Source organism: Mugil cephalus, chromosome 18 (assembly GCF_022458985.1).
Source record: "Mugil cephalus isolate CIBA_MC_2020 chromosome 18, CIBA_Mcephalus_1.1, whole genome shotgun sequence".
NCBI lineage: Eukaryota > Metazoa > Chordata > Actinopteri > Mugiliformes > Mugilidae > Mugil > Mugil cephalus.
This window is the reverse complement of record NC_061787.1, coordinates 3,226,757-3,254,607: the sequence shown is the minus strand read 5'-3', so window position 1 is coordinate 3,254,607 and position 27,851 is coordinate 3,226,757. Positions and strand designations below refer to the sequence as shown.

Here is a 27,851-nt window from a genome sequence, read left to right as displayed (position 1 = left end):
GGATAATTAGTGCATTTCTTCAACAACCATGTGGAAAGACACATCCTGTGGTGGTGGAAAAGATGTTAGTCCGTCTGAGAAGGGTCAAATCACTGGGTGCGTCAAGCAGAGAAAACATCTAAGGAGATTGAAGCAGAAATTACTAAAACTGGGTTAAGAGCTGGAGTTAAGGATAGTGGGAAACCATTGTCTTCCAGGAAGAAATGTGATCAGTTTAAAAAAAAAAAAAAAAAAAGATGACAATGCCAGGATTCATGAGGCTCAAATAGTGAAAGAGTGGTCCAGAGAGCATGAGACCAGATCATTTTCACCACAGAGTCCAGACCTGAACCTCACTGAGGATCTTTGGGATGTGCTGGAGAAGACTTTGTGCAGTGGTCAGATTCTCCCATCATCAATACAAGATCTGAATTAAAAACACTGGATGGAAATAAATCTGGTGACATTGTAGAAGCTTCTTACTGAAACATTTTTTTTGGTGTCATCAGCGTATATTTTAGTTAGCCAGCTCTAGCCTCAGAAAGCTGCTAGAATGTTTCCAGGACTTTCCAGGAATGGATATGAAGCATCTCTGCCGTCACTGAGAGTCAACAATGAATCTGCTCAGTAACACGGACCATAGCTCAGGGTGGACATTACCTTATCGTTAGTTAGTGTTCACCCAGTAAGGTAGGCAGGTATGGCTCCAGTGAGTTCCTTCATTCTTACAAGAACATCTGGAGAAAGGTTCTGTGTGTAATATTTAAAGAACGGTAGCAGCTGTGATGACCAGACGTATGAAATTCCGTCTGGTGTTGATGAATGAGGTCAGCGTCGTGTCCATTTGATCAGAGTCTCTGGTGATCGATACAGGAAGATCAGTTTGGCATAAAGCTCCTCCTCCAGCTCCAGCTCACCTGTCTCTCTCACCTGAAAGGGAAACCAGCCAATGAGATCACGGCAACACCTAGATTCACAATGAAGGCCCAAAACTATCGATGCCCTACGGTGATGGGATAAAACACTTAAAAAGAATAAAAATGTCATCCCAACCTTGGTCTCTGTGGACCCTGGTCTTAATGGACCTTGGTCTCTATGGACCTTGGTCTCTGTGGACCCTGGTCTTTATGGACCTTGGTCTCTGTAGACCCTGGTCTCTATGGACATGGTCTCTGTGGACCCTGGTCTCTGTGGATAGGTCAGACTTAAGTGTCAGTAACATTGTGTCTATTCCTATGTCTGATTAATTAGTGATAAACTAAAATGTCTCATTCATCAACGCCTGGACTAGACCTGGACCAAGAGTTTCTAGAAATACCACAAAGCTCACATGTTCTCCAAAGGTTCTGGTAAAAATAGAACCAGCCCCACTCTCCATTTGGATCAAACCAAAGAACCCAAAGTGTTCCTCCATATTGGGGTTTTACCTCTTGAAAGGGAATCGGGCTCCAAAATCCTACTGATTCCACTACAGGAGGCACCGTACACACAGTTCAAGCAGGAGTCAGGGGGCGGGGCTTGTGACTTTGATAATATGAATTAAGTTTGGTGAGTATGTACCAGGAAGATGTCGGTGCAGAGTTTGAGGATGCGGTCGACACATGGCAGCTCTTCGAACATGATGGAGTGACTGATCCCGCTGAAGAACTCTCTGACAAACTTCCCGATGACCAGAACCACGGAGGCGTAGAGGCCCATGATCCTGCAGGACGAGACATTAGACGGGTTGATACGAACCAGATTTGTTTCTGTCCAGCATCAACAGTTACAATGACAATGGTGTTGGACCAGTATTTGGATGTCAGAGGTGATGTTTACCCGTATCCAGCCAGGAAGCCCAGACTCGGAGGACTGACTTTATCACTGAACACAAACAGCTGAAGCCCTGCCTTCCTGCTGTCACTCAGCATAGCCTCTTTCTCAAAAGGCACCAAGCTGGCGACCGGTTGGTCAACAATCCACCATTCCTGGATCTCTCTGCTCTGATTGGTCGACCGCTCCAGAGCCAGCGTGATGTCCATGTAGCGGTTATCTGATAAGGCGAAGGTGTTAACTGGCATTATCACGGTTCAATACATTTCAGTGTGATGACCAAATGAGTAAAAATCAAAACATAAATAAATAAATAATCAATCTCCATTGTTAAATCCAAAAATCAACAGACAAAGACAACTGGAAAACTCCTGGGCCTGTCTTCCTATAGGTCTTCCTATAGGATCCTCTCATTTAGCTCCTATACATCCTCCTAAAGAGTCCTCTTGCTAATAGTGATGCTAATGACTAGCAGTACAGCGCTTGTGATTGTTCTCAGTGGTCCAGGTTTATCCAGAACACAAACCTGAGTACAGCTGCTCGATTGGTTTGGCGTTGGAGTCGCTGGGAGCTCGAATGAAACACGGAAACACTTCCTGTATTAACCTGACAACAGAGAAAAGACACTGCTCTTACACATTTGTAGTCACTTAACCCTGCCCACTACCCGGTCTTTAACGTATAACCCCACCCCCTACCCATCCTTTATCGTATAACTCCGCCCATACCAGTCCTTTAATGTATAACCCCGCCCCCTATCTGTCCTTTAATGTATAACCCCGCCCCCTACATGACCTTTAATGTATAACCTCACATCCTATCTGTCTTTTAACATATAACCCCTGCCCCCCTCCTCACACAGGAGATGTCCTGGTTCCGTTGAGCAGCTCAATCAGGTCCAGGCGAGTCTGGTTGTCCAGGTAGGTCACATGTTTACCTGACGCAAGCTCCGCCTTCGCACCCAGACTCAAGTTTCTGTAAAAAAAAAATAAAAAATCTTTTACTGGCTCTGCTGCTACTCAATCAGATCCAGAGAACTTCATTTATTCCAACAGAGTAACTCATCCCACACACAGTCAGCCAACCCCAACAAACAAACAAGACAAGGAAACAAGGATAATAATGATCACAAATCAGTTGTCATTAAGATCAACAAATAAATAAAACCTTAAAGTGAGTGGGTCTGTGTTTAAAAGCTTAATGTGAACCGACCTCTGCACAGTCCAGGACACCGTCAAGGGGAAGTGGTCCAGGTTGAGGACCTGGCTCAGGTACTGCCGGCTGGGGGGGCTGATGGTCCAGAGAGAGTTGCTGCTACCCTGCAACTGTGCCACCGTCACATCCTCATGGCTGTACGCCTCCAGGAACTGCAAGGCACTCTGGGAAATGAAGGCCCTGGTGTTAGTGGCAGCAGTGACGCAACAAACAACGAACGAGACAACGAGAACTTACGGGAGTGAAACTGTAGGAACCGATGAAGGCGTGAAACTCGTCCTCCGTCAGATCTCTGAGCTGATTCTGCTGCGCACTCATGGTAAAGATGGGCTGGCAACACAGCAACATGGCAACATGGCAACTCATCAACTCATCAACAACTCATCATCAACCCTTGAGCATCTCATCAACTCATCAAGGAACAGACCTGGAACCCTCCCAGGGTGAGGGACAGGGACACGTCCAGGGGGCGGTTGAGGACTCCGGCCACAGATTTGATGAGGGACATGAAGAGGAGAGGGAACCAGACGATGCAGATGAGGAGGAGGACGATGAGGCCCCCCATCCCGTACTTCACCACCCTCTTCTTCTCCTGGCCCCGGGGCTGAGGGTACCTCTGTATACACCACACACACACATTAGGACCTGGACCAGGTCTAGGGATGGGTTCTGATACCATAATGCTAACGGTGCTGATGCTTATAGTAGTAACCAGACTGATCTGGGTGCTTTATTTGGTGCCAGTGAGTTTTTAATTAGCTTAGCCTCCTTAGCTCTATTGCTGTATCGATGCTACACGTGACGTCACGTCAGTTTTTCTCCTGCATGGATGGAAGTGAACTTTCAAAATGTCAAAACCATACCCAGACCTAGAGACCAGGACCAGACCAGAGTCAGGACCAGGGCCAGGGCCAGGGCCAGGGCCAGGACCAGGGCCAGGGCCAGGACCAGAGCCAGGACCAGGGCCAGAGCCAGGACCAGAGCCAGGACCAGGACCAGGACCAGGAGCAGAACTTGCCTTTTCAGACTCCCTCCAGCACTTGAGGACGAAGCAGTGGGCATAGACGTCCTCCACACAGATCCACGAGGACAGAGACAACGTGGTGTCCGTCCAGACCCAGTCCATCACAGCCCTCAGCTCAGTCAGGAAGGGGACAAGACGGAAGCTGGGGACAAACAGTCACTTATTATTGCATATTACTGTTATTGTTGCTTAGCTATACTAAGCTAAGCTAGACTAACTTACCCCTGGAAGAGGAAGAGGTTGAGGTAGTTGTGGCTCTTGGTGAGGAAATTTCCCAGAACTCGTGTTGGATAACCAGAACGAATCTGATAGGCCGAGAGACCGAAGTAGACGCACTTGACAAAATACCAGAGCTGAGCCACCAGGTTCTGATTGAAACGTCTTCAGGACAGAGGATAGGGAGACAGAGGACAGGGAGACAGAGGACATTATTTTCAGCAGTGGTCTCAGTCTCAATTCTTAACATTATTTTATGAGGTGGAACAAAGGTGGAACCCAGATAGAACCAAGATGGAACCAAGGCAGAACCTATGTGGAACACAGATAGAACCCAGGTGCAACCAAGGTAGAACCCATGTGGAACCCAGCTAGAACCCATGTGAAACCCAGATAGAAGCAAGGTAGAACCCAGGTGGAACCAAGATAGAACCCTTGTGGATATTCGCAAGTCTAGTCTCAATTTGCATTATTCAGATAGAACAAAGGTGGAACCCAGATAGAACCAAGATGAAAGCAAGCTAGAACCCATGTGGAACCCAGCTAGAACCCAAGTGGAACCAAGATAGAACCCATGTAGAACACGGATAGAACCCAACTAGAACCCAGGTGGAACCCATGGAACCCAGATAGAACCCAGGTGGAACCGAGATAGAACCCAGGTGGGAACCGAGATAGAACCCAGGTAGAACCCAGATAGAACCCAGTGGGAACCCAGTTAGGGTGAGTTACCTCTCAGTGACTGTCGGCAGGATGAAGAACATCCAGAAGTGAATCCCGAAAACCAAAATCACCTGGAAGACCAGCTTCCCCAGAACTGTCTTCCTTAAATATAGAGCTCTGTCTATCACCATGGTACCTGCAGAGGGACAGGTGAATAGACAGACAGGTAGAGAGTGAGACAAGTGGACCCCAGGGACAGGGACAGACAGGTGGACAGGGACAGACAGGTGGACGTACCAAACTGGATCAGAACCATGACTAAAAAAGCTTCAGGAACTTGATCCTCAGAGAGAGAGGAAGTGATGTCAGCGGCCGCTGAGTGTTTCTGTTAAAAACAGAATGAAACATCAGAAATATAATAAATGTAATCAAGATTATAAACATAATAAATATAATAAATGTTATAAACATAATAAATGTAATAAATCTTGTAAACATTAACACATTAACACTTTACTCCGAACGCCCAGAAACCGAAGACGATGATGATGAAGTCAACGGTGTCGGCGAGGAACATGAGGACGTAGACGTCGGTGACGGCGCTGTACTCTGGTTGGACCAGAGCTCTGAAGAAGTGACCCAGAGGACGGTAGACAGACATGCACCTGATCCAAGGACAGAGGGACAAGGAGTCAACAAACCCACACATAACACAGGCACACGGCTAAACTAGCTAGCAGCTAGCTCACCTGCTAACTGAGAACTTCTGGGCTCTGATGGAAAGTTCTCGTAGCTTCTCCAGGAGCAGATCAAACCTGCTCTGCTGCTGAGCTCTGGAGCTCTCACTGCCTGGAAACACAGCAACATGTTTAGAGAGTGGAGGTACAGCAACATGTTGGGGGGGGGCACAAGTGGACAACAGAGGCCATTTCCTATATGTTAAGTGATGGATTGCTCAGTGTTGTTGTGTAAAGGTACGTTGGATTCTACCTGCAGGAGAGCGCTGCTGGGTGGAGCTGGAGCGCGTCCGCCTCCTGACTCGTTGTCGTAGCATGTTAGCGGCATCCGGCACGTCGACGGAGGAGGCACCGTGGGCGGAGTCAGGTTGTACATTGTGGTGGTGACGGAGGGAGTCGACCTCCGTGGTAGCGGTCTGGTCCCACAGTCCGTGGCACTACAGAGGACGGGGGGGAAGGCGGAGTCGACGCTGAGAGCTTTTACCATGAGAACATCACAAAAAGAGTTTAAAAAGCCTCTGGGCTTGAAGTTTAGAGAAGACGTTTCATCTGAGTATCTTCTTCAGTTTTAAGGGCCTGGAGGAAGTTTGAGGTCCAGGACCTGGAGACATGAGAACCTTCAGAGACATACGTCACAGTGGTGCCTTAGCTAGTGTCTCACCTTGAGTATAGCTCTGTGGTAGAACAAAGCCAGCAGCTGCAGGAGGTCGTAGATGACGTAGCCTTCCTTCTTCTCCACCCCCAGGATGTTTGGGGGGTGGAACGGCTTGGACCGGTCCACCTCCAACTTTTGGTTGAAGGGAAAGAAACCGAACTGGAAGAAATACTTGATGACGATGGTGGCCTGAGGACACACATGGAGACAGGATGACTGTGAAACCTGTTGAGGGCGATCTGTGTAGAGGCTGATAAAAGCAGCAAAGCGGCGGGAACCTCAGTGTAGATGATGGCCGTCATCCAGAAGGTCTTACTGGGACGAGGAACCGACAGCATGGCCCAGAGAAACACCAGAACAGGAAGGACCAGGGTCAGACAGCTGGCGGACACCATGTGGTTCAGCACGATGACCAGGTAACACACGGTTTCTGACCTTGAGGACGGACAGGACATCGTTGGAGACCAGCATCACCCATCCACCCATCATTCATCCATCCATCACCCATCCACCCATCATTCATCCATCATCCATCATCCATCCATCATCCACCTGGCTGCCAGGATGTTGTAGAGGGCGAAGCACAGCTGAAGTAGTTGGGGCTGGTTGCTGTAGAAACTGTCCGATGCCTCCAGCTCATCATCGTAGAAAGTCCTGAAACACAGGAGAGTGTGAAGAGGCTCCAGACTTCATCAAATCTAATTCAGTCTCCAACCTGCCTAAGATTCCTTTTGGATTCTGAATCTGGTATCTGGACTGTCATCAGGTTCTACATGGACACTTTAGTCAGATGGATGTTTATCTCTTCTATCTCTTTTGTCTCTACCTGGCCTTATTTTTATTTATTTATTTATTTGTTTATTTGTCAGGGATAGTGCACATTAATAAATGATAAATTGTAGATACAACAAATCATAAATGAGGCAGATTTAGCCAAGAGGCTAGTTTTCATCCACTGTCCCTGGCCGGATGTCAAAAGGCAACCTTCCGGTTCTGGATCTGGTTCATCTCCAGGTTTCTTCTTGTTAAAGGGAGTTTTTCCTACACGCTGCTCTGGAATTTTTAGAGCATATTTAGGAATAAAACTGAATTTACTCAAACTGAACGTGTCCTCACCGGTTCCTCAGCAGCTCACTCGCCGTCAGCTCCTGAGTGCGAGACGCCAGCGGACAGGAAGTGGACGCTGAGTCCTCATTCCTCTGCCCGGGAGTTTCAGACAGAAGCCGCTCCCTGAATTCTGGACCAGACACCTCCCTCCTCGTCCTCCTCTTCCTCGTGTGTTCGTCCTCTTCCTCCTGGAGGTCCAGTCCGAGGGCGAGGCTGTAGGACGGGGGGAGGACCAGGGAGGTGGCGGAGGCTGGAGAGGAGGCGTCGGTGAAGGGGTGAGTTTGCTGAACATCAGCAGGAAAGTGTTGACTTGATTCTCTGTTAAGACATTAAAAAAAAGTAAAGAACACGATTTATTTATGTGATATTATTCCAGTTACACCTGGACCATCTAAAGTTTTTCAAAGTCTTAATATTAGATGATGTTGTGTCACTTTTCATCACATTGACCCAAGAATAAAGAATCTGATCCATTTCTTTGCTCTACAGGAATGACATTTACTGTGTCTTCAGTAAGAGAACAAACCTCCAACTGATGCTTTCCTCTTCTGACGAGGACGATGATGAAGAGCGGACCCTGTCCATCCTGGAAAGTCTGGGTCGGGATCGCTGGCTGGTTCTTGCCATGTCACATAAGGGACAGCCTTCAGTTTCCACTGGTACTGGTTCTAGTTCAGATCCTAACGCTGGACCCTCTGCTGATCCAGATGTTCTATCTAGTTGATGTGGACCATCTGCCCCTAATACTGTTTCTGGATCCAGTCCCCTCTCGGTTTGTGGATCTGCTGGACCACCTCCTCCTGTTTCTTCTTCTTCTGATTCAGAAATGAAGCCTCTCTTTCCCGAGGCCTCGGAGTCGTCTAAACCCGACTCTCTGGAAGTTTTCATCATCTGCTCTTGGTAGTAAACATTGATCGCATCCCTGCTGGGCACGTTGCCCTGAAGAAAAGCCAAAATGACAAGATGAGCCATGAGGCAGATCCTCCATTTTTGTTGTGGTTCCAGGCCCTTGCTTTGCTCCATGCAGCTGTAGTCCTTACCTGCTTGGCCTGCTGTGTTAGCATGCAGCGTTCGATGCGGAGCACGGTGGAGATGTCGATGTGCTCCTGACACAACCCACTGAGCCAGGCAGTCAGAGAGTCCAACAGAGCCGACAGCAGAACCCAACAGAACCGCAGTGTGTAAGAGAACCGACGCAGAACCGTGTCTGAAACACATCAGCTGAAGACTCATTCTCTTCATTCACATACAGCCAAGTTAAGGTGTTTCTGACTTCTTACCTGCTTCCTCCTCTTTCTCCTCCTCCTCCTCCCCCTCCTCCTCTCTGTCCTCCACCATCTCCACCTCTTCTACGACTCCACTCTCCTCCTTCCGGCCCCTGCGCTCAGAGGAGTTCTTCTTCCACAGCTTCTTTTGGTTGTTGCGAGCCCTCATTGCTGTTCTGGAGTCTGTTATCCAGGCATGGTAGACAAACTGACACAGACAGACACCCAATAAATAGTAAACTCTCATTCCGTCCAGCCCAAGTCTCATGATGAGAAGGTAAAGAGGAACCGGGCAAAGTTACACCTTCAGCTTCTTTTATTCATGAAAAGGTTTATTGGCTTCACTGGCTTCAGTTAAGTCACATGGATTGTACCATGGTGTGTAAGTGACACACAAAACTTTGGATGCAACTCAGTGACTTTTAGAAGTCAGTTTTGTTAAATGGCTGCAACTCTTCATCCCTTCACGTTCAGACCTGGAGACACTCACCTGGAAGGCTGATTTCTCTGGAATCTCCTCCACCTTCTTCTCCTCTTCCTCTCGCTTCTCTTCCTCCTCTTCCTCGCTGTCCGTCTCAAACAGGTAGTAGTCGCCACTCCTCACCACTGCAGACATTCAGAACCACAGCACGAATGAACGTTAAACCCACGGCTGCATCCGACAGGTCAGAGTCTAGGTGTCAGAGGTCATGTGACTTACTGGAGGCGTGGTTTACCCAGGGTCTCCACCACTCCTTCTGCCGCCGGGCATTCTTGTTTTCCTGACCTGCATTCATTTTTATTTTATTCAGTTTCAGGACAGCATATGTTTACATTAATTCTTTTAAAGAAAAAAGAAAAGACGGGAGCACCAGATACATATACAAACCATGCATATATGCCACACTGTAAAAGCCTCATCCATACATATAATCCTGATGATAATAGGAGATAAAACTACATGTGTGGTACCAGCGATTTGTCTGTTATGAGTATATTTAAAATAAAAATGTTTTGTTTCAACAAATAAATTCTCATACAAATTGCCAGTGCCCAAAGTGCAAAAAACAAAAAACAAAGTAAAAAAACACATTGTGTGAGGACAGATGTTTATATACAGACCGTCGGTATGGCAGCTGTCTTGGGTCAAACTCAACATGTTCTCCTTTCCTTTGCGGAACTTCTGCTGTCGAGATTTAATCCTGTCCATCCTGGAGGAAACACAGAAACAGGAAGTGGTTTGAAGCACACTTCAGGACCAGTACTGCAGTCAGTCACTAGGGGGAGCTCCAGTCTGGCTCTGACTCTACATAAGTTTCACTAGTCTTACTGTCTCTTGAGCAGGTCCATGGACGTCTTCTCCAACTCCAGTCTGGCTCTGACCGCTTTCACTGTGGACGCCTCGAAAAGCTCCGCCCCCCTGCAACACATACACATTAACGCCAGGTGACTGAATGCATGTATCATCATCCATCCGTCTGCTCAACTCTGAGCCTGAACTAGACTAAATTACCACTTCATTGCTGCACTTTTTTCACACAACTGCTTACAATCTGTTTGTACAGTTTAAGTTTATGGTTTATATTTTATTTTATAATCTCATCCCGTCTCATGAGTGAGTGAGTGTTTTTACCTGGAGGCCAGCAGCTGTGTGTTCTGCAGGTCCAGCACCACGTAGAGGAAGTAGTGGCTCCTGAAGACTCTTCTCTGCAGCAGCAGGAAACAGAAACAGACGCCGTCCCAGACGATGCCCGCCTCGTCGCTGGGCAGCTCGCACTGTTTGCTGCTCGACTGCTCGGCTGGAAACGACAAAAGATGTGATACCAACTCTCTGTTCTCAGGGGACAGGTTTTACCTGGGACCTGGTCCTGTGGTTCAGATATTACCCCCTATTAACACGGGACAAACCAACTAAATGTGTTGTGTTGTCCTCTAATGTCCTGTCCATAGTTGTGTCTCTGCTGCAGGTCAGAGGACAATTTGCACTTTCTGACAACTTTAACAAGAAGAAGAAATGACTAAGGACCAGATTTAAACCAGATGAACGCATTAATGCTTGATTTAATGATGTCATCCCCCACTTTGATTTATTAAACATCCTTCAAGATTCTCAAGAGACAAGTGACAGAAAAAAGACCAGAAAAAGTAAAAACTCCTAAACTCCAGAGATGCTGATTCTCTCTGGATTAGTTTTATCTCAGGACCTCAGGACCTACTTCAGAAATTACAAACATGGACAACTGTCACAGGATTAAGATCACACACAACATTATTACAGATAACCAGAGGTCCCAGGGTTTAAGACTGACAGTAAAACCTTCTCTGGACTGGGACTGGTGTCATGTTTTAGTGAACAGACGTACGTTTGGTGTATCCTTTGATGGTGCAGGCCAAGCTGAAGAGCTGTATCAGCCAACAGTGATTCAGCACCAGGGACTTGATGAAACCACAGGCCAGGATCTAACAGACAACAACACAAACAGTTTATAACTCTGTCACAGAGAGGTTCACATGCAGCAATGAGGAGGAGGCTCACCGACAGAATATTCTTCATGGTGATGACAAACACATTGTAGCCAATCAGGCAGTCCCAGTAGAGCAGGATGGATTTAACTGGTTTCAGAAGTAGGTCTCCGCCCACCAACAGGAAGTAGAAACAGGCCACCAGGTAGCCCATGCAGAAGACGCTGATCCTGGAAGACAGATGTTTCATGACTCTAGATTGAAATACACTACATTTCCATAAGTATTCTGTCACCTGCCTTTACCCACATATGAACTTCAGCAGCATCCCATTCTTAATCCCTAGGGTTTAAAAACTGTTGAATATTTAGTCAAGACTGGACTTGTTGCACAGGTGGCATCTTATCACACTGGAATTCACTGAGCTCCTGAGAGACCCCATTCTTTCACTAATGTTTGTAGAAGCAGCCTGAAGCCTACGGGCTGGATTCACACATCTGTGGACAGAATACTTTTGGCTGTATAGTTTACTTGGTTATATTTATCATTAGCATTTTATTTGGTCAACTTTTACTTATTACACTCTACCAATGTTGTTGTTTTATTTGTTTGTTTAGTTTTTTGCAGCTGTTTTATCATGATTTGTGGTTTTAGTCCAGTTTAGTTAAGTTTATGTATGTACTAGAAATGTTAAATGAAAAAAAGCCAAATAACATTTCAAATCTTAAACTGCAGCATCAGCAGTTTATTATAACTTTATGTAATGTAAAACATCAACTAGTGAAGTACTTAGATGGCACTTCACACATAACTCTATAAAGTTGTTATACTGCAAGTGCTGCTAAAGTGCCCTTGAGCAAAGAGACGACTCCTAGGTGGGGGTTACATGTCTAGGTAACATCTACACCAATCTATGGCAGGTTCAGAAGTTTCCCAACAGAACCCTGAATTGGCACCAGATGGTTATAATGTTATTCACTCCTGTAACTTTATCACTTTCATTTTTTTTGTCCATAATTTTTCATTGAAAACAATCTAATTAGTTTAACGGAGCTTCCACATTTTCTGGTTTCATCTAAAATCCTCATCTTTCTCTAGGAATGAGTTGGTGGATGCTCACCTGGTGGTTCCTGTGATGAAGATGATGGTGAGGACGAACCAGAACATGTAGCTGAAGATGATGACCTTCATCATGTCCAGGTAGGACCTGAACAAAGACACAGGTGAGACAGGGCTGAAGAGGTACAGGGAGGGGACGTACAGGGAGGTGGACACCAGACGGAGTTTACCTGCACAGCATGAAGTCGGGCACCGTGCTTAAACCGAGACGTTTGATTGGATCACAGATCTGTCCGTTGTCCCCGTCCAGCTCGCCGTTGTCTCCGGCCAGTGTCTGAACCAAAGGCTGCAGCTCCTCCTCAAAAACCTGCAGCTGCAGTGACGCCCCGAGGACGAGCAGGAAGTCGTCTGGAAGCCAAAGATACAATGATTTCATCCCACGTCAAAAACTTTCTACACTTCCATATTCCAAGACGACAACACCAGGATTTATGAGGCTCAAATAGCAAAAGAGTGGTTCATGGAGCATGAGACCAGATCAGAGTCCAGACCTGAACCACATAGAGAATCTTTGCAATGTGCTGGAGAGGTTTGTGCAGTGGTCAGATTCTCCCATCATCAATACAAGATCTGAATTAAAAAGACTGGATGGAAATAAATCTGGTGACTTTGTAGAAGCTTGTTATTAAATCACTGTCACAGAGAATGAAGCTGGAATCAAAGCTGAAGGAGGAGCTCCAACCACAGGCTAGAGTGGAGGACCTTTTTACCTTTTCAGGCTGTGTAATAATAATATCGTGAGAAAACTCTAATGCTAACCCAGGTTACTGATTGTAAGCAAAAAGGCAATAACAAGGAAATGGTCTAAGAAGGAACAAGCTACTTGAGAGCGAAGGATAGAAATGATAAGAGAGATTTGTACTGTGGAGAAAATGACCGATCAGCTGAGACTGAGAGGAAATGGTTGATTCTGATATGTCTGGCCTTACAGAGGAGGAAGTGTGGGTTCGGCGGTGTCAGATGATCAGGAAGGAAGAGCCACTTCACCACGTTGGAATCCATGTTGGAGGATGGAGGTCTCCATGGATACTCTGAAAAGGAAGATGACTCGTTTGACTGGGAAAGTTGTTTGAATCTCTGTTGGACATGAACATTAAAAACCAACACTGGCCTCAATTAACACTGACTGTATGTCAGAGTGTATAGGACATGTGTCCATGAGCTGAATGTGAAGAGAAACTGGGTCATGGAGGATCCCAAGAACAGAAGTGGTTCTCCAAAAGAACAAGGTGAATGTTTAGGAAAGGCAAAGTTCTGACCTTAATCCAATAGAAATGTTGTAGCATCAGTTCATGAGAGTAAACCACCAACATCTCAGAACTGAACTGATTCTGTTCTGAGGAATGGGAACAAATTCCTCCAACTGATCAGCAGTTACCACCAACATTTAGTTACAAGGAGCTCACATCCTACTTTAATTGGTTGGTTGGTTGCCGTGGTGACCTGAAGATGGCGTGGTTGACAGGAGTTAAAGCTATGGTGTGTTCGTACCTTTACAGGCTGCAGGAGGGAAACCGATGCACAGCAGGTACTGGAAACACAGCAGCCCCGACAGGAAGTAGCAGTACCTCGGCCAAATGGACGCAATGCACTTCCTGCTGCGCCGTGATAGGACGGTGATGAGGCCGAGGGCGTGGCCAACAGCAAACAGGTCCATGCGCTGACCGATGACATTTACAGCCAGCAGTAAGCAGGTCTGAGGAGGAGGATCAAACCCAGACGTTTATACTTCACACAGTTAGCCTATTGCTATGCTAACATGCTAACACACAGGTGTCAAACACAGCCTGTGGGCCAAAAAGGGTCAACCAGAGGGTCTAATACTGGAGATTGTGTGTCTCACCTCGAGCCCAAACTTGTAGAAGAAGTAGTTGAGGAAGTATTTAAGGCAGCTCAGCACGCCGTTGTCCAGGTGACTTCTGGTGATGTCATAGAAGAGTGTCCTGGTGGGGGGCGGGGCTTGGTTATGGCGGAGGCGGTAGAGCTCTTGGTGTCGGTAGATGGTGACCTCAAAGGCTAGCAGGGCTAGCATCGTCAGGTTGGACTGTGGAGGGAGGCTAAGCTATTAGCATTCATCATCCCGCCACCATCACCCCTCTATCATCATCCCTCCATCCTCCTCACCTTCAGGTAGTCCAGCAGTTTTCCGTCTGTCTTGTGAAGCCCCACCCACTGGGCGGGGTCAACTGGGCCGATGTACAAAGCTGAGTGAGACAGGTCAGTGCTGGAGTTACCTGGCTACAGAGAGACAAGCAGGTGAGACAGACAGGTGGAGACAGACAGGTGAGACAGACAGGTCCGGTTGTTGCCGTGGTTACCATGGTGCAGTTGGAGGAGTATCTGAGTGGCTGGACGACGTTGAGTTGGTACAACATCTTACAGACGGTCATAACACATGTCCAGACAGTACAGATTCCAGACAGCAGGGGGCGCAACGACCTGCAGGGCAAGGCCACGCCCACACACACCACGAAGACCAGGTTAAAGAGGCACACCTGGTGAGAGAGAGACAGGTTCATCACATACACCTGAGGAGAGAGAGACAGGTGGAGAGACAGACGGGCTCTTACCTCCTTCACACAGACCCAGATGATGTAAGACGACACCATCTTGACGATGTGCAGTTCCAGGAGCCACCAGAGGAGGCGCTGCAGACGCTGCAGGGACAGGAGGAGGCGCAGGAACAAGACGGAGAGACGGTCCACCACCAACCTCCAGGACACCAGAGCTGAGGGACAGACAGGTAGAGACAGGTAGCTAGGCTAATTAGCCATTAGCCGAGCTCAAAGCTAAAACAAATACAGAACCGGAGCAATAACGGACCCATGCAGCTAATGATGTTCATGTCTGGTCCTTCAGCTGGAGACTACACGGATTCTAAGAGGTCCAGTTCTTTATGTCAACAGGTTTTTATTCCATAGTGGACTAAAGGTCCTAGATCCATGAGGGACCACATAGTCCCCTCGGGCTGTTACTACCTGTTTGTAACCCAGACACCGGGGAGTGTAGTAGATGGTTTACCTGTCAGGTGGTCAGACAGGGTTTCCTTGTCAAACACACAGGGGTAGTCCTCCTCCTCTTCCTCCTTTATAAACTTGTCCTGCGTCTCCTCCTCTTTCTCCCTCTGTCCCTGTCTCCTCTCGTCCTCCACAACCTGCTGAGGAGCTCCGCCCAGTGAGAGGTCAACCAGGCTGCCCTCAGAGTGGACTAACCTGGGAGACAGGTGAGACAGAGACATGTGAGACAGAGACAGGCGAGACACATGTGAGACGGAGACAGGTGGTTGCTGTGTTACCTGGTGATGGTGCTGTTGTGAGTGTCCACCACAGTCTTCAGGTCGGTCAGCTGGAGGAACGGTTGGTGGAAGTAATGCAGGTGGACAATGCACACCTGTAGGAGACAGCAGAGAGTTAAGATGGAGGACAGACAGAGAACGGATGGAGGACAAATGGAGGACAGTCTCTTCTGTACCAGCAGGAATGAAGCAGGGATGAAGATCTTGGTGAAGAGGACAGGGACAGAGAACTTCTCCAGACCAACGTCTTCCAACCTGAGGACAAAGTCACACATGGGACATAGTGGACAAGTGAGAGACAATTAGACAACTATGTGTACATGTATGACAAGTGTGTACAGGTGTGCACCTGTGTGTGCTGAGTCCAGTGTAGTAGCTCCAGGTGTGGGGAGATGAGGGGAACTGGAAGGTGTAGACCAGGATCAGAACCAGCATGGAGTAAACCACCACTGCTACCCAGAACCCTCGGAGCAAAACACGCCAACGCTCGTAGTTCAACTACAAACACACAAAGGTAGAGACGTGTTCTTATTCCCAACATCCAATCAGAGGACAGGAGGAAGTTCCGCCCACTGACAAACTAGCTCCACCCACTGACAAACTAGCCCCACCCACTGAATTCACAAGTCTGGACAAACACCAGATGGTACCAGTACTAGGTAGAGTAGTAGCGGTAATGGGTAGATAGTAACAGTACTGGGCAGAGTAGTAACAGTACTAGGTAGAGTAGTAATAGTACTAGGTAGATGGTAACAGTACTAGGTGGATAGTAACAGTACTAGGTAGTGGTACCAGTACTAGGTAGATGGTACCAGTACTAGGTAGAGTGGCACCAGTACTAGGTAGAGTAGTAACAGTACTGGGTAGATGGTAACAGTACTAGGTAGAGTAGTAACAGTACTAGGTAGAGTGGTAACAGTACTAGGTAGAGTTATAACAGTACTAGGTAGATAGTAACAGTACTAGGTAGAGTGGTACCAGTACTAGGTAGAGTGGTAACAGTACTGGGTAAATGGTAACAGTACTAGGTAGAGTAGTAACAGTACTAGGTAGAGTGGTACCAGTACTAGGTAGAGTAGTAACAGTACTGGGTAGATGGTAACAGTACTAGGTAGAGTAGTAACAGTACTAGGTAGAGTGGTAACAGTACTGGGTAGATGGTAACAGTACTAGGTAGAGTAGTACCAGTACTAGGTAGAGTGGTAACAGTACTAGGTAGAGTGGTAACAGTACTGGGTAGATGGGAACAGTAGTAGTAGCAGGAGTACTTGCAGTAATACCTGGTAGAGGGCCACGCAGCACAGGAACATGACCATGTAGATGACCTTGTAGAGGACTATTTTGCCTTCGAAGCTGACGAAGAAGAACATGGTTCCACAGACGTAGATCCAGTATTTAACAAACATCCTGTTAACCACGGCAACCATAGCCTCCATCTGAAGTCCTCCTCCTCTTCCTCCCAGGAGCAGGACCTCCTCGTACAACACCTCCTCTTTCTTATTCTGCCTCGTGACGTCCTGGTCTTCTGGAGGACAAGAGATAGAATCAGCCAGAGACAACACCCCCTGCACCCCCTCAGGGACACCCTGACCAGGTGAGCAGACGGACAGGTGTCTTACCCTCCATTTCGATGGTGATGGTTGACAGTTCAGCGTCTGCCTGTCCATCTTTCTGTCTGTCATTCTTCTCAGTCAGTGATTGACGCAGCAGCAGCCAGAAGGTCAAGAGACACAGCAACTACAACATCAATCAATCAATCAATCAATAAACTAGTCAGTCAATCGACAAATGAACACATCAATGAATCAATTAATCAATAATAACGGGGTGGGGCCATGGATGGGTGGAATCCTGGTTCCTGATTGATTCCAATGAACTATTCAACGCTTAGTTGCACCCGAATAAATATTTGGCTTTGTTGTCAATCCATTCCACTTAGCTTAACACTGATATGTAGCAGGTTAGCACTGTTCAGCTTAACGCTGATAAGTCGCAATTTAGCACTGTAAGCTTAGCACTGATATGCAGTAACTTAGCACTGTTAGCTTAGCATCGTGTGTAGTATATGTAGCGTGTAGCCTAGGTGGCTGGTTTCCTGGAGAGTTCCATGTGTGAACAATATGGAGGAAATCTCAGTCTTGTTCTGGATTGTGTAATGGGCTCAGTGGTAGAATGTGATGATGTCCAGGCCAAATAAAACGTCCAAAGGTTGAATTGTGTGGACGTTGCCTCCGGTAGTGAGAGTTTAATGGTTCTAGGAGGTGAAGGTAAAAATACCAAATAATTTAGAACCATCAGGTCCATGTTCCTGACAATGGTCTCTATGTATAGTAGTAATAGTAGTATCAGTAGCAGTAGTACTAGTAGTAGTAGCAGTAGCAGTAGTACTATTCGTGGTATCAGTAGCAGTACCTTAGAGGCAAGTTCCCTGCAGGGGTCGTCTTTCCTGGGGAACAGTCCAGGGACTTCCTGTACCGAGGGGAAGCTGTAGATGTACTGCAGGACGACCAACAGGTTGCCGTAGGCAACAAGCCAGGGCGATGACATCAGCGTGTAGCGGCGACGCTCACGCATCATCCACAGGACACATGACCACAGCAGCAGGACACATGTGAGCCAGGACACGTATGTGATGGACCAGGCCATCATGGAGATCAGAGCACAGATGTAGCTTTGTTTGAGGAGGAAGCTGAAGGCCAAGGAAGCAGCTCCCCCCTCCTCACCCTTCCTCACTGCTTCTTCACCTTCCTCATCCTCCTCATCCTCCCACGCATCTCCTTCAAAAGCACATGTCTCCAGGGTGTCTGCAGAACAAACAGTATACATGGACACCTGGTCACTGTATACCTGGTCACTGTACACCTGCACTATATACCTGGTCACTGTATACCTCTCCACTGTATACTTTACCTTTGCCACTGTACTCCTGCACAGCACACCTGGTCACTGTATACCTCGCCACTGTACACCTGCACTATATACCTCATCACTGTATACCTGGTCACTGTACACCTGGTCACTGTATACCTCGCCACTGTATACTGTACCTCGCCACTGTACACCTGCACTGTACACCTGGTCACTGTATACCTGGTCACTGTATACCTGGTCACTGTACACCTGGTCACTGAATACCTGGTCACTGTACACCTGGTCACTCTATACCTGGTCACTGTACTCCTGCACTATATACCTGGTCACTGTATACCTCACCACTGTACACCTGCACTATATACCTCATCACTGTACACCTGGTAACTGTATACCTGGTCACTGTACACCTGGTCACTGTATACCTCGCCACTGTACACCTGCACTGTACACCAGGTCACTGTATACCTCGCCACTGTATACTGTACCTCACCACTGTACATCTTAACTATATGCCTCAGCACTGTACACCTGGTCACTGTATACCTGATCACTGTATATCTGGTCACTGTACACCTGCACTATATACCTGGTCACTGTACACCTGGTCACTGCATACCTGCTCACTGTACACCTGCACTATATACCCAGTCACTGTACACCTGGTCACTGTATACCTCGCCACTGTACACTGTACACCTGGTCACTGCACACCTGGTCACTATATACCTGGTCATGGTTCACATGATCACTGTACACTATACCTGATTGGCTGAGAGAGTAGTGAGGCATGGAGTATACATCCAATCCGAGTGCAGTGCTCTGGGTGGGTGGAGCAAAAGAGTCTGAGGGGCTGTCATAGGACGACGATAAGAGTTCCTGACAGACAGAGAGGTGGGATTAGTGAACACCAGGTTAAGCATGACAGGATTTTTGTTAAATCAATGAAAACGTTGTACGTCTGTGTTCCTGTGAGCTCTCCTCCACAGCTCCCTCCGCCTTTCCACTGTCAAGTCTCCGATGAAGTCCTCACTCAGGTTGCTGGTGGGGGTGATGTTGTCCAGACTCCTGCCCTCCGCTGCCTCTCCCTTCTCTGCTCCCCCATCCAAATCAATCACCTGCAGAGATAAACCAGCCCCTGTTGAGCCAATAAGAGCATCAGAGTTCCTCCAAACGCCACCATCATCATCCTCACCTGGTTCCTCCACAGAGAGGCCACAGAGTGGTAGAGCAGCAGCAGCATCAGGGGGCTGCAGAAGTGGAACCAGGTGAGATCAGGGTTCACCTCCAGTCTCCAGGGGGCAGCACAGTCCACTGAGGCCACCGGCACCAGGCCCAGCACACTGCAAGGGAGTCAAACATAACCACAGGTTTGTACATTTCAGTGTTAACATGACTGGTGGAGGTGTGTTATCCAGTATGGAGGAGGTGGAGGTGTGCTACCTGGTGGAGGTGGTGTTGGGGGGCCAGGTCTCCTGGAGTGAGGGTAGCTGGTAGCAGTAGACGAGCAGGAAGTGGAAGGAGGAGTAGACCAGTGACATCACTGACACGCAACGGAAAACGAGGGGCGGGACCTGACCAGACCACGCCCACCAGGTACACAACACCTGGAAACAGAGAAGGTAAAGGAGGGAGGAGAGGGAGGGGAACATGATTCCTGGGGGTGGGGAGTGATGGACAGGGGGCGGGGGGAAATCCGGGTTTATACTGGTTACCTGGTTGTAGTAGTTACCTGGTTCTAGTGGTTACTTTGTACCTGGTTCTAGTGTTTACCTGGTGTTTACCTGGCTCTAGTGGTTACCTGGTTCTAGTAGTTACCTGGTTCTAGTAGTTACTTGGTTCTAGTGTTTACCTGATTCTAGTAGTTACCTGGTTCTAGTAGTTACCTGATTCTAGTAGTTACCTGGTTCTAGTGGTTACTTTGTACCTGGTTCTAGTATTTACCTGGTGTTTACCTGGCTCTAGTGGTTACCTGGTTCTAGTAGTTACCTGGTTCTAGTGTTTACCTGATTCTAGTAGTTACCTGGTTTTAGTAGTTAACTTCTTCTAGTAGTTACTTGGTTCTAGTGTGTACCTGGTTCTAGTGGTTACCTGGTTCTAGTGGTTACTTGGTTCTAGTGTGTACCTGGTGTTTACCTGGTTCTAGTGGTTACCTGGCTCTAGTAGTTACCTGGCTCTAGTGGTTACTTGGCTCTAGTGGTTACCTGTGAATCCCAGTAGAACGGTCAGTAGAACTTTCCCTCCAGTCGTCGTCATGTTTCCAATCATCTTCCTGGTTTTAAAAACAAGTGACTCCAGTTCAACAAGAATTCTGTTCCTGCCGTCTCCTTCCAACACCTCCTCTCCAAGTTCAGAGGTCTCCTCAAACATCAGCTCCTCCTGCTGCTGCTGCTGCTGCACCTCCTCCTCCTCCTGCTGCACTTCCTCATCCTGCTGCTGCACCTCCTCCTCCTGCTCCTCCTCTTGCTGCTGGAAGACAAACGGAGTTTAGTTTGACTCTGATGAAGCCAGTGACGGTCGTGTCGTCTGTGAACTTCATGATTAGTGTTTGGTGTGTGGAGGGAGTACAGTAGGGTTAGGGCGGGTTTTATATGCTATGCTATCAGTCTCTCCAGGTATTTGGTGACAATTAAGCCATTACGCTGTTCATGGTGCGTTTTGGGGTCTAGAATGATTGTAGTGGTTTTGAGGCAGAACCCCAGAGTCTAAGAAAGAATTTTACCTCAAACCGAGAGAAACAGTGTTCAGCTCATCTGCCCTCATAGCTGGAGGTTTCTATCAGTCCCTGTTATCACTGAAACACTGTTTGAGTTAACCTGAGCTTGTGTGAGTGCGAAGACTCTCACTTTATAATCCAAGGCCTCTGATCTGGAAAGGTCCAGGTCTAAAAGAGAACCAGCTGTGTCCCCTCAGGGTAGACATCATGGCTGGGGGAGTGGGGAGTGGGGGGGGTGGAGGGGGGGACACAATGTGGACGCAGACAAAGAGGAAGAGGAGGTAGAGGAGGAGTTCTCTGGTCTGGTTTCATGTCAACAAACAGACTCTGACAGGACCAATAATAAACTGATAAATACGTCCTGTGTGTGTGTGTGTGTGTGTGTGTGTGTGTGTGTGTGTGTGTGTGTGTGTGTCAGGTAATGATGTTACAGTTAATAAATATCTTACAGAGTTACACACTAATAGACAAGAAACCTCGTTAAGAAGCAGAAGGAGACGACGTAACCAGGTTACACCTGCCTCATTACTGTGTGTTACTCTGTGTGTGTGTGTGTGTGTGTGTGTGTGTGTGTGTGCGTGTGTGTGTGTGCGTGCATGTGTGTTACCTGCGCGTTCATCTTCATCTTCATCATCCTCCAGGTCAGGAGACCGACGACCAGAACTCCAACATCTGGAAAAACCTGTCGCACTACGGAGCCCGGATCACCTCCTATCAGACTGACACACACACAGTAACACAATCACACACCGTCCATATCCATGTCCATGTCCATGTCCACACAGACACATCCAGACGCGTCTACTACCGTCCAGAAAGAGACACGAGTCCCCTAAAGTTCTGTTACCGTGACGACCGTCCTCATCCCGAATTCATTCATTGACCTTTGACCTCGGTCAAATCTGAGGCTGTCCTCAGAGAGACACTGTGTGTGACACTCTGTGTTGGACGGACACTGCCCCCCCCCCCCCCCCTCCAGACATCAGTCCTCATGTCTCTGAGGGTTTGAAAGAAGACGACGTCTAGAAATGAAGCTGGGACTCATTAATCGATCTGTTAATGAAGTTTAACTGAGAACACACTCCACTGGCTGAGGCTCATGTTTCAGTCTGATGGCCTCCTCCTCCTCCTCCCCCTCCTCCTCCTCCTCCTCCTCTATATCTATGTCCACATTGTCTCACTATTACCCCCCAGCTACGATGTCCATCTACCTGTGATTACAATGGGGTAATCAGAAGCTTCTTACCTCACCAGGCCGACCTGACCGAGGGCTTTCTGCCACGACGTACCTGCAGACAGATGGACCGACGGGTTAGACAGTGACCCCCGGAGAGACAGATGAATGATGGACACGGTGGGGGACATGGCGTGACTTACAGTTGTAGTCCGGCTCCAGGGTTGTCGTGACGATGACTTGGAAGAAACTCTGCAGCATCAGGAAGACGAAGCTGGAGACGATCGCCGCGGTTACACATCGACTCGTGTTACCTATGAGACAGAAATGTGATTCATTATATATGATATGATGTGATTTGTGAGATTGATGGGATGGATGTGATGGATGCGATGGATGTGATGGATGAGTGTGATGGATGCGATGGATGCGATGAGTATGGTGGATGTGATGAGTGAATGTGATGGATGTGATGAATGCGATGGATGTGATGGATGAGTGTGATGGATGCGATGGATGCGATGAGTATGGTGGATGTGATGAGTGAATGTGATGGATGTGATGAATGCGATGGATGCGATGGATGGGATGGATGTGATGAGTGCGATGGATGAGATGGATGTGATTGATGCGATGAGTGCGATGGATGCGATGGATGCGATGGATGCGATGGATGTGATGGATGTGATGAGTGCGATGGATGCGATGGATGTGATGGATGTGATGGATGTGATGGATGTGATGAGTGCGATGGATGTGATGGATGCGATGAGTGCGGTGGATGCGATGGAGGTGATGGATGCGATGAGTGCGGTGGATGCGATAGAGGTGATGGATGCGATGGATGCGATGGATGTGATGGATGTGATGGATGCGATGGATGCGATGAGTGTGATGGATGCGATGGATGTGATGGATGTGATGGATGCGATGAGTGCGATGGATGTGATGGATGTGATGGATGCGATGGATGTGATGGATGTGATGGATGCGATGGATGTGATGGATGTGATGGATGCGATGGATGTGATGGATGCGATGGATGTGATGGATGCGATTGGGCCGTTTCCTTCACCTCCAGAAAAACTACAACCAGGAGAAAACAAGAAGTGATGTCACGTCCCGAAGGCGACCTTGTTATTGTCCTGGTTTCCTCAGGAACTTCCTGCAGGAAACAACCTGCTTCCTGTCTTCACCTGTGTGTGTATTGGGTCGGGTATATTTACTGATGTCATCCCCAGATATTTTTATTTATATGTCCTGATGTCACTGAAACATGTTCCTGAGACAGAATGAATTCTGAAACCCACACGAGAGCCCAGTCTGTTCTGATTGGTCGGCTGTGAAGGTCTCACGACATGTGTTGATTCATTAACGCATTAATTAATCCATTATCATGATTAATCTGATTAATAATTTTAACCCAATGAAGCATCTGCACGTCTCCAAGTTTGTCCAAGTAGAGTTAGAGCGTCACCAGTTGATCCGAAAGTGACTTCCAGCTTCACATAGCACATTAACGAAACCAAGCATACGTTAGTCGGGGATTCTTCTAGCACTTGGGCTAACGCAGCTAACAGCTGGAGACAAACCAAGACAAAGACAAGCTGCCAATGTTTCTAGTGGCAGAGATTAAACAAGAAGGAGATTTAATCTGATTAATCAGAACTAATCCACGTCAACCCCGAGATTAATCTGATTAAACATCGAGTCCTACGTTGAGAGCTCTAGTCTTTTATTATTATTATTACCTGAGGTTGGGGACGGGTCTGGCAGCAGTGGAAGCAGCAGCAGCAGGACGACGTAGACCAGAGAGAATCCATTATACCGCAACACAGACGCTGTGGAGACAACACACAGCGAGTCAATCAGAATCAGAAACAACTTAATTTATCCCTGAGGGACAATTAGGAGGGCAAAGAGTGCAACACTACAAGAGCAAGAGAAGAAATACACGAAGAGTTGATCTGATTGAGTAAACGTAGCAATTTATGATGTCATACTGCACAAAGTGTAAATCTTAAAGTTAATGTAACACCTTAGAGTTCACTGATCAATCAATCAATCAATCAATCAATCAGAGTCCAGATCCTGATGTAACATGGAGTCGTATATTATAGAGAGTCTGTCCAACCAGGGAATGGAGCGTCTGATCTGTCCCTCTATGCTGATTGGTTCTGAGCTGGTCACGTGTTTCATGGGCGCCATGTTAGATACATCTAACCAATATTCACCCATAGAGAAGTGGCAATAACAGAGAATAAAGTCGGATTAAAAGTTCAGGGATCAGTAAAACACGGAGGAAACTCCACCGTTTCCCCAGTGAACAACAAACGGAGAAAGTTACGGAGCAGGAGATTAAAAAGAAGAACTGGATGTCAACTGGTTTCTCTCTATTATGTGATGAGGTAAATGTCAATGTCTCTCTTTTCACATTTGTTAAGATTTTATATAGGAAAAATAAAGTCCTACCATCATTAATGTGAACCTTGATCTCAAAAACGCTGCTTTACAAATGAATGAAGTTTGAAGTTAAGCTAGCCTTATGCTAGCCTTATGCTAACTAGTTATCTAGACTAAAGGTTTAGAAAAACAGCAGCTAGCTTCATATATACTGTGAAACCCATGTGTGCACGGGAGGCCGAGGCGAAGGCGAACGCAGCTCCGTGACAAAGCATTTTACAGGCTCATTTAAGATATTTAAGGTTAAGTAGAAGCTGGAGCACATAGCACCTATTTATAGGCCCGTTAATGGTGAAAATAAGACATTTATGTCAACAGAGCACATCTGTTGGGTTACACTGTAGAATCTAATGCAGACGGAGCCAACATGGCGCCCATGGTTTGAGGTGGCCACACTCTCTCTAATATCTTCTGCGTTCAGTTCTGGTTCTGCCCTGGTCCAGGTCTTGGTCCAGACCACACTGCTCCTGAATGTTAGTGTCTGTTAAAGAGTGAGGGGAGTGTGTGTGTGGGGGGGTGGGTGGGGGGTGGGAATGGGGGGAGTGCACCGCTGTTTATCTTCCCCTCCCCCTCAAACACAAACAGATTGGTTCCAGTTCCTCAGGTAACAACATCTGGTTCTGTGTCCGCCCCCCCTCAGGAATGTGGGACCGCTTTAAAGGGAAATTCCTCCGGGTTGACTTTAACATTTCTGACTGAGGCTGAGGAGCCGGGGCCACGCTGGTTTGAGGACCCCCCCTCCTCATTCTGGTTTTAACACGTCAAACAACAGTCGGTCCAGACTTCTGGTCCTCTTCTTATAAATGACACCAGGATTGAAGACCGGAACATCTGGACCAGCTGCTGCCTACCTACCTACCTACCAGACCCTCCAGGGTTCAGGTCTAAGCTGACTCTTCCTCTCTAAGATAAACAGATCCATCATTAGAGGCAGCAGCTGGTCTTGGTTCTGGTCCAGGTAGAGATCCACCAGCTGGTCTTGATCCTGGTCCAGGTAGATATCCATCAGCAGGTCACGATTCTGGTCCGATAGAGATCCATCAGCTGGTCTTGGTTCTGGTCCAGGTAGAGATCTGAAATAAGAACTAGAACCCTGTCCCTGCGGGGACACTCTGGACCTACCTGCAGTCAAACTGAGGGGCAGCAAAATCCTCAAGACCACACCCACAGCCAGCTCCGAGGACATCCTGAGACCTGTCCTCTGTCCTCTGACCCCCGTTGGTCCTCGGCTTCCGGAGATCAGACAGACCGCAGAGACAGACACATGTCCGGAGACATCCTCAGAGAGACAGACGGGACCTCAGAGAGACAGAGAGGACGTCGCAGCAGAAAGAGTCTCTCAAGCAAATCATTTTAACACCCAAATATGTCCTCCTGTCGTCCTCTTGTCCTCCCCGTGTTCTCCTCCTGTCCTCCAATCGTGTCCTCCTCCTGTGCTTCTCTCCTCCTCCTGTCCTCCTGTCTCTCTGTCCTCCTGATTTGTCTCCAGCTGAAGTTAAAAAAGAAAAAAGTCCAGAAAAAATGAGTTTGTTTTTTTCCACAAACTCTCCTTCTTCTCCTCCTCCTTCTCTTTCTTTTCCTTTTTCTTCTCTTTCTTCTCCCTTGTCTTTTCTTTCTCCCCTTTCTCTCCTTCTCCTTCGTCTCTTTTCGGGGACACTGTCCTTCTTTCTTTCCTTTTCTTCACTCTGACTGAAAATACACACACAGTGTGACTGGACCAATAGGAGCGTCCCTCCCTCAGGACGGACAGGCTGCGCCGACCAATCACAGCACAGAGCCCCGACGTTCTATAAGGAAAGGAAGTGAGCTGTGGTTCTGAATAAATGGGTGAATGGATGAGTAAATGAATGAGTAAATGAATGAATGAATGAATGCCCTTTACTGTCATTGCTGTGTAAACATCTAAAACTAGAGCTCAGTGCCAAATACAAACTAGAAAAAAGTAAAAAAGTAGCTCCAAAAGTAAATAAGACAAAGTTGTGGAAGAAATAGAACAGACTCTCATCCATCATACGTTCATATGTTCATACGGTCCAGCTCATTTTGGTTCAGGGGCCACATTCAGACCACTTTGATCTGGAACTAAAACTGTGTGAACTTGAGGAACAGCAGATATTTTATTGGAAAAACTCCAGTTAATGTTTGCATTGTCACTTTCACACTTTAAAAATCCAAAAAAAAATCCTCCCACCATGGACCAGGTCAAACCCTCTTGGCGTGGTGGTGCTGGTGCTGGTGCTGGTGCTGGGGGGGTTCTGGGTGTTCATTCCTGCTGATGAACACATGAACGCATGTCTGTGTCGCCCTCTGCTGTTCGATGTCTGCAGGTGCTTCACTCCTCCAAAAAAGGAAGAAGAACAGCAGCATCCTGAGGAACAGTTCTAACTGTAACTCCAACAATTTAACGACTCTTCAGCTCCTACAATAATTACAACCATTGTTGACTGTGTTGTGAATGTGTGCACTGATCGCACAACCTCACAGTAATGGAACAATAATGTTTTATAGTGTACGACTTCTTTACTTCCATCTTGGAGTCAGCTTCTCAGCAGGGAGACGGGAATCTGCATATTCTTATCTATACTGTTTTTATTTACATCTATGGGAAATAATCCGAGTGCATCATTTCGTTCCATCTCATGCTTCTATGTGGTTTACGAAAATATCCTCATATGTGGCCACGGGGATTATTTCAGTGTATAATACAATAAAGTCACCAATGTGTAAAACATATAAAACTATTTTAAATCCCAACATCCTCCAACGAGAACCTGTAACTCGTTACTATTAACAGAACTTGTTAAATTTGTCCATTATATCAAACTAGAAAATTTAAAAATAAATAAAGAAGTTTGAATCATAGAATCTGACGAGGTTTTGGTCTTTATGAGAATAACAGGTTTAAATGAAGCAGAATGAGCTTAAAATAAAAATATATGAGGACGTAGGGTCTCAGGAGGACAGTGTATGTGTATCTAAGTGTGTATATAGTCACCATTTTATTTACACATACAGTGTGTAACAAACATCAAGACACGAGTCATAAAGCCTCTTCTGGTTCTGTGGTTTAATTTCATGCACGGCCCTTTGTCTCCATC

At 47.2% G+C, this 27,851-nt stretch overlaps 2 protein-coding genes across 4 annotated transcripts in view; one reads left to right on the top strand and one right to left on the bottom strand.

Moving 5' to 3' along the window:
* The window catches only part of LOC124995449, a 756,577-nt gene that overhangs the window by 432,333 nt on the left and 296,393 nt on the right, over positions 1-27,851 (top strand). The window lies entirely within an intron of this gene.
* On the bottom strand, positions 356-26,244 carry LOC124995448 (piezo-type mechanosensitive ion channel component 2-like). 3 transcript variants are annotated; one of them, XM_047567811.1, is made up of 54 exons: positions 25,876-26,244; positions 24,042-24,131; positions 22,494-22,604; positions 22,363-22,405; positions 21,724-21,835; positions 20,605-20,869; positions 19,844-20,057; positions 19,596-19,743; positions 19,360-19,518; positions 19,165-19,279; positions 17,942-18,333; positions 17,149-17,266; positions 16,810-17,054; positions 15,879-16,027; positions 15,706-15,784; positions 15,530-15,624; positions 15,256-15,446; positions 14,805-14,962; positions 14,553-14,729; positions 14,359-14,472; positions 14,078-14,278; positions 13,726-13,930; positions 13,164-13,265; positions 12,405-12,582; positions 12,236-12,322; positions 11,189-11,345; positions 11,016-11,112; positions 10,286-10,451; positions 9,983-10,072; positions 9,775-9,863; positions 9,374-9,439; positions 9,164-9,279; positions 8,689-8,881; positions 8,449-8,615; positions 7,935-8,347; positions 7,418-7,726; positions 6,854-6,955; positions 6,580-6,736; positions 6,308-6,490; positions 5,900-6,083; positions 5,659-5,758; positions 5,427-5,574; positions 5,207-5,294; positions 4,979-5,105; positions 4,253-4,411; positions 4,025-4,172; positions 3,434-3,622; positions 3,244-3,336; positions 3,004-3,170; positions 2,650-2,766; positions 2,318-2,397; positions 1,798-2,011; positions 1,540-1,681; positions 356-909 (listed from the first exon to the last, which is right to left on the bottom strand). In XM_047567811.1, exons 1-54 carry the CDS (start codon positions 25,937-25,939, stop codon positions 808-810), a joined length of 8,175 nt encoding a protein of 2,724 aa, XP_047423767.1. In that variant the 5' UTR covers positions 25,940-26,244; the 3' UTR covers positions 356-807. The 3 variants fall into 3 exon arrangements, with proteins under 3 accessions (XP_047423767.1, XP_047423768.1, XP_047423769.1); XM_047567812.1 differs by having other exon boundaries at positions 16,810-17,051; XM_047567813.1 differs by having other exon boundaries at positions 20,605-20,866.

Excerpts from the sequence above, each read along its gene's own strand:
- LOC124995448 (XM_047567811.1), bottom strand. The coding sequence starts at position 25,939 with ATGTCCTCGGAGCTGGCTGTGGGTGTGGTCTTGAGGATTTTGCTGCCC. Across the intron at positions 19,280-19,359 it reads GAGCTCACAGGAACACAGAC|GAACTCTTATCGTCGTCCTA; the intron begins GTACAACGTTTT and ends TCTGTCTGTCAG. Across the intron at positions 8,616-8,688 it reads GGAGAAAGAGGAGGAAGCAG|ACACGGTTCTGCGTCGGTTC; the intron begins GTAAGAAGTCAG and ends GATGTGTTTCAG.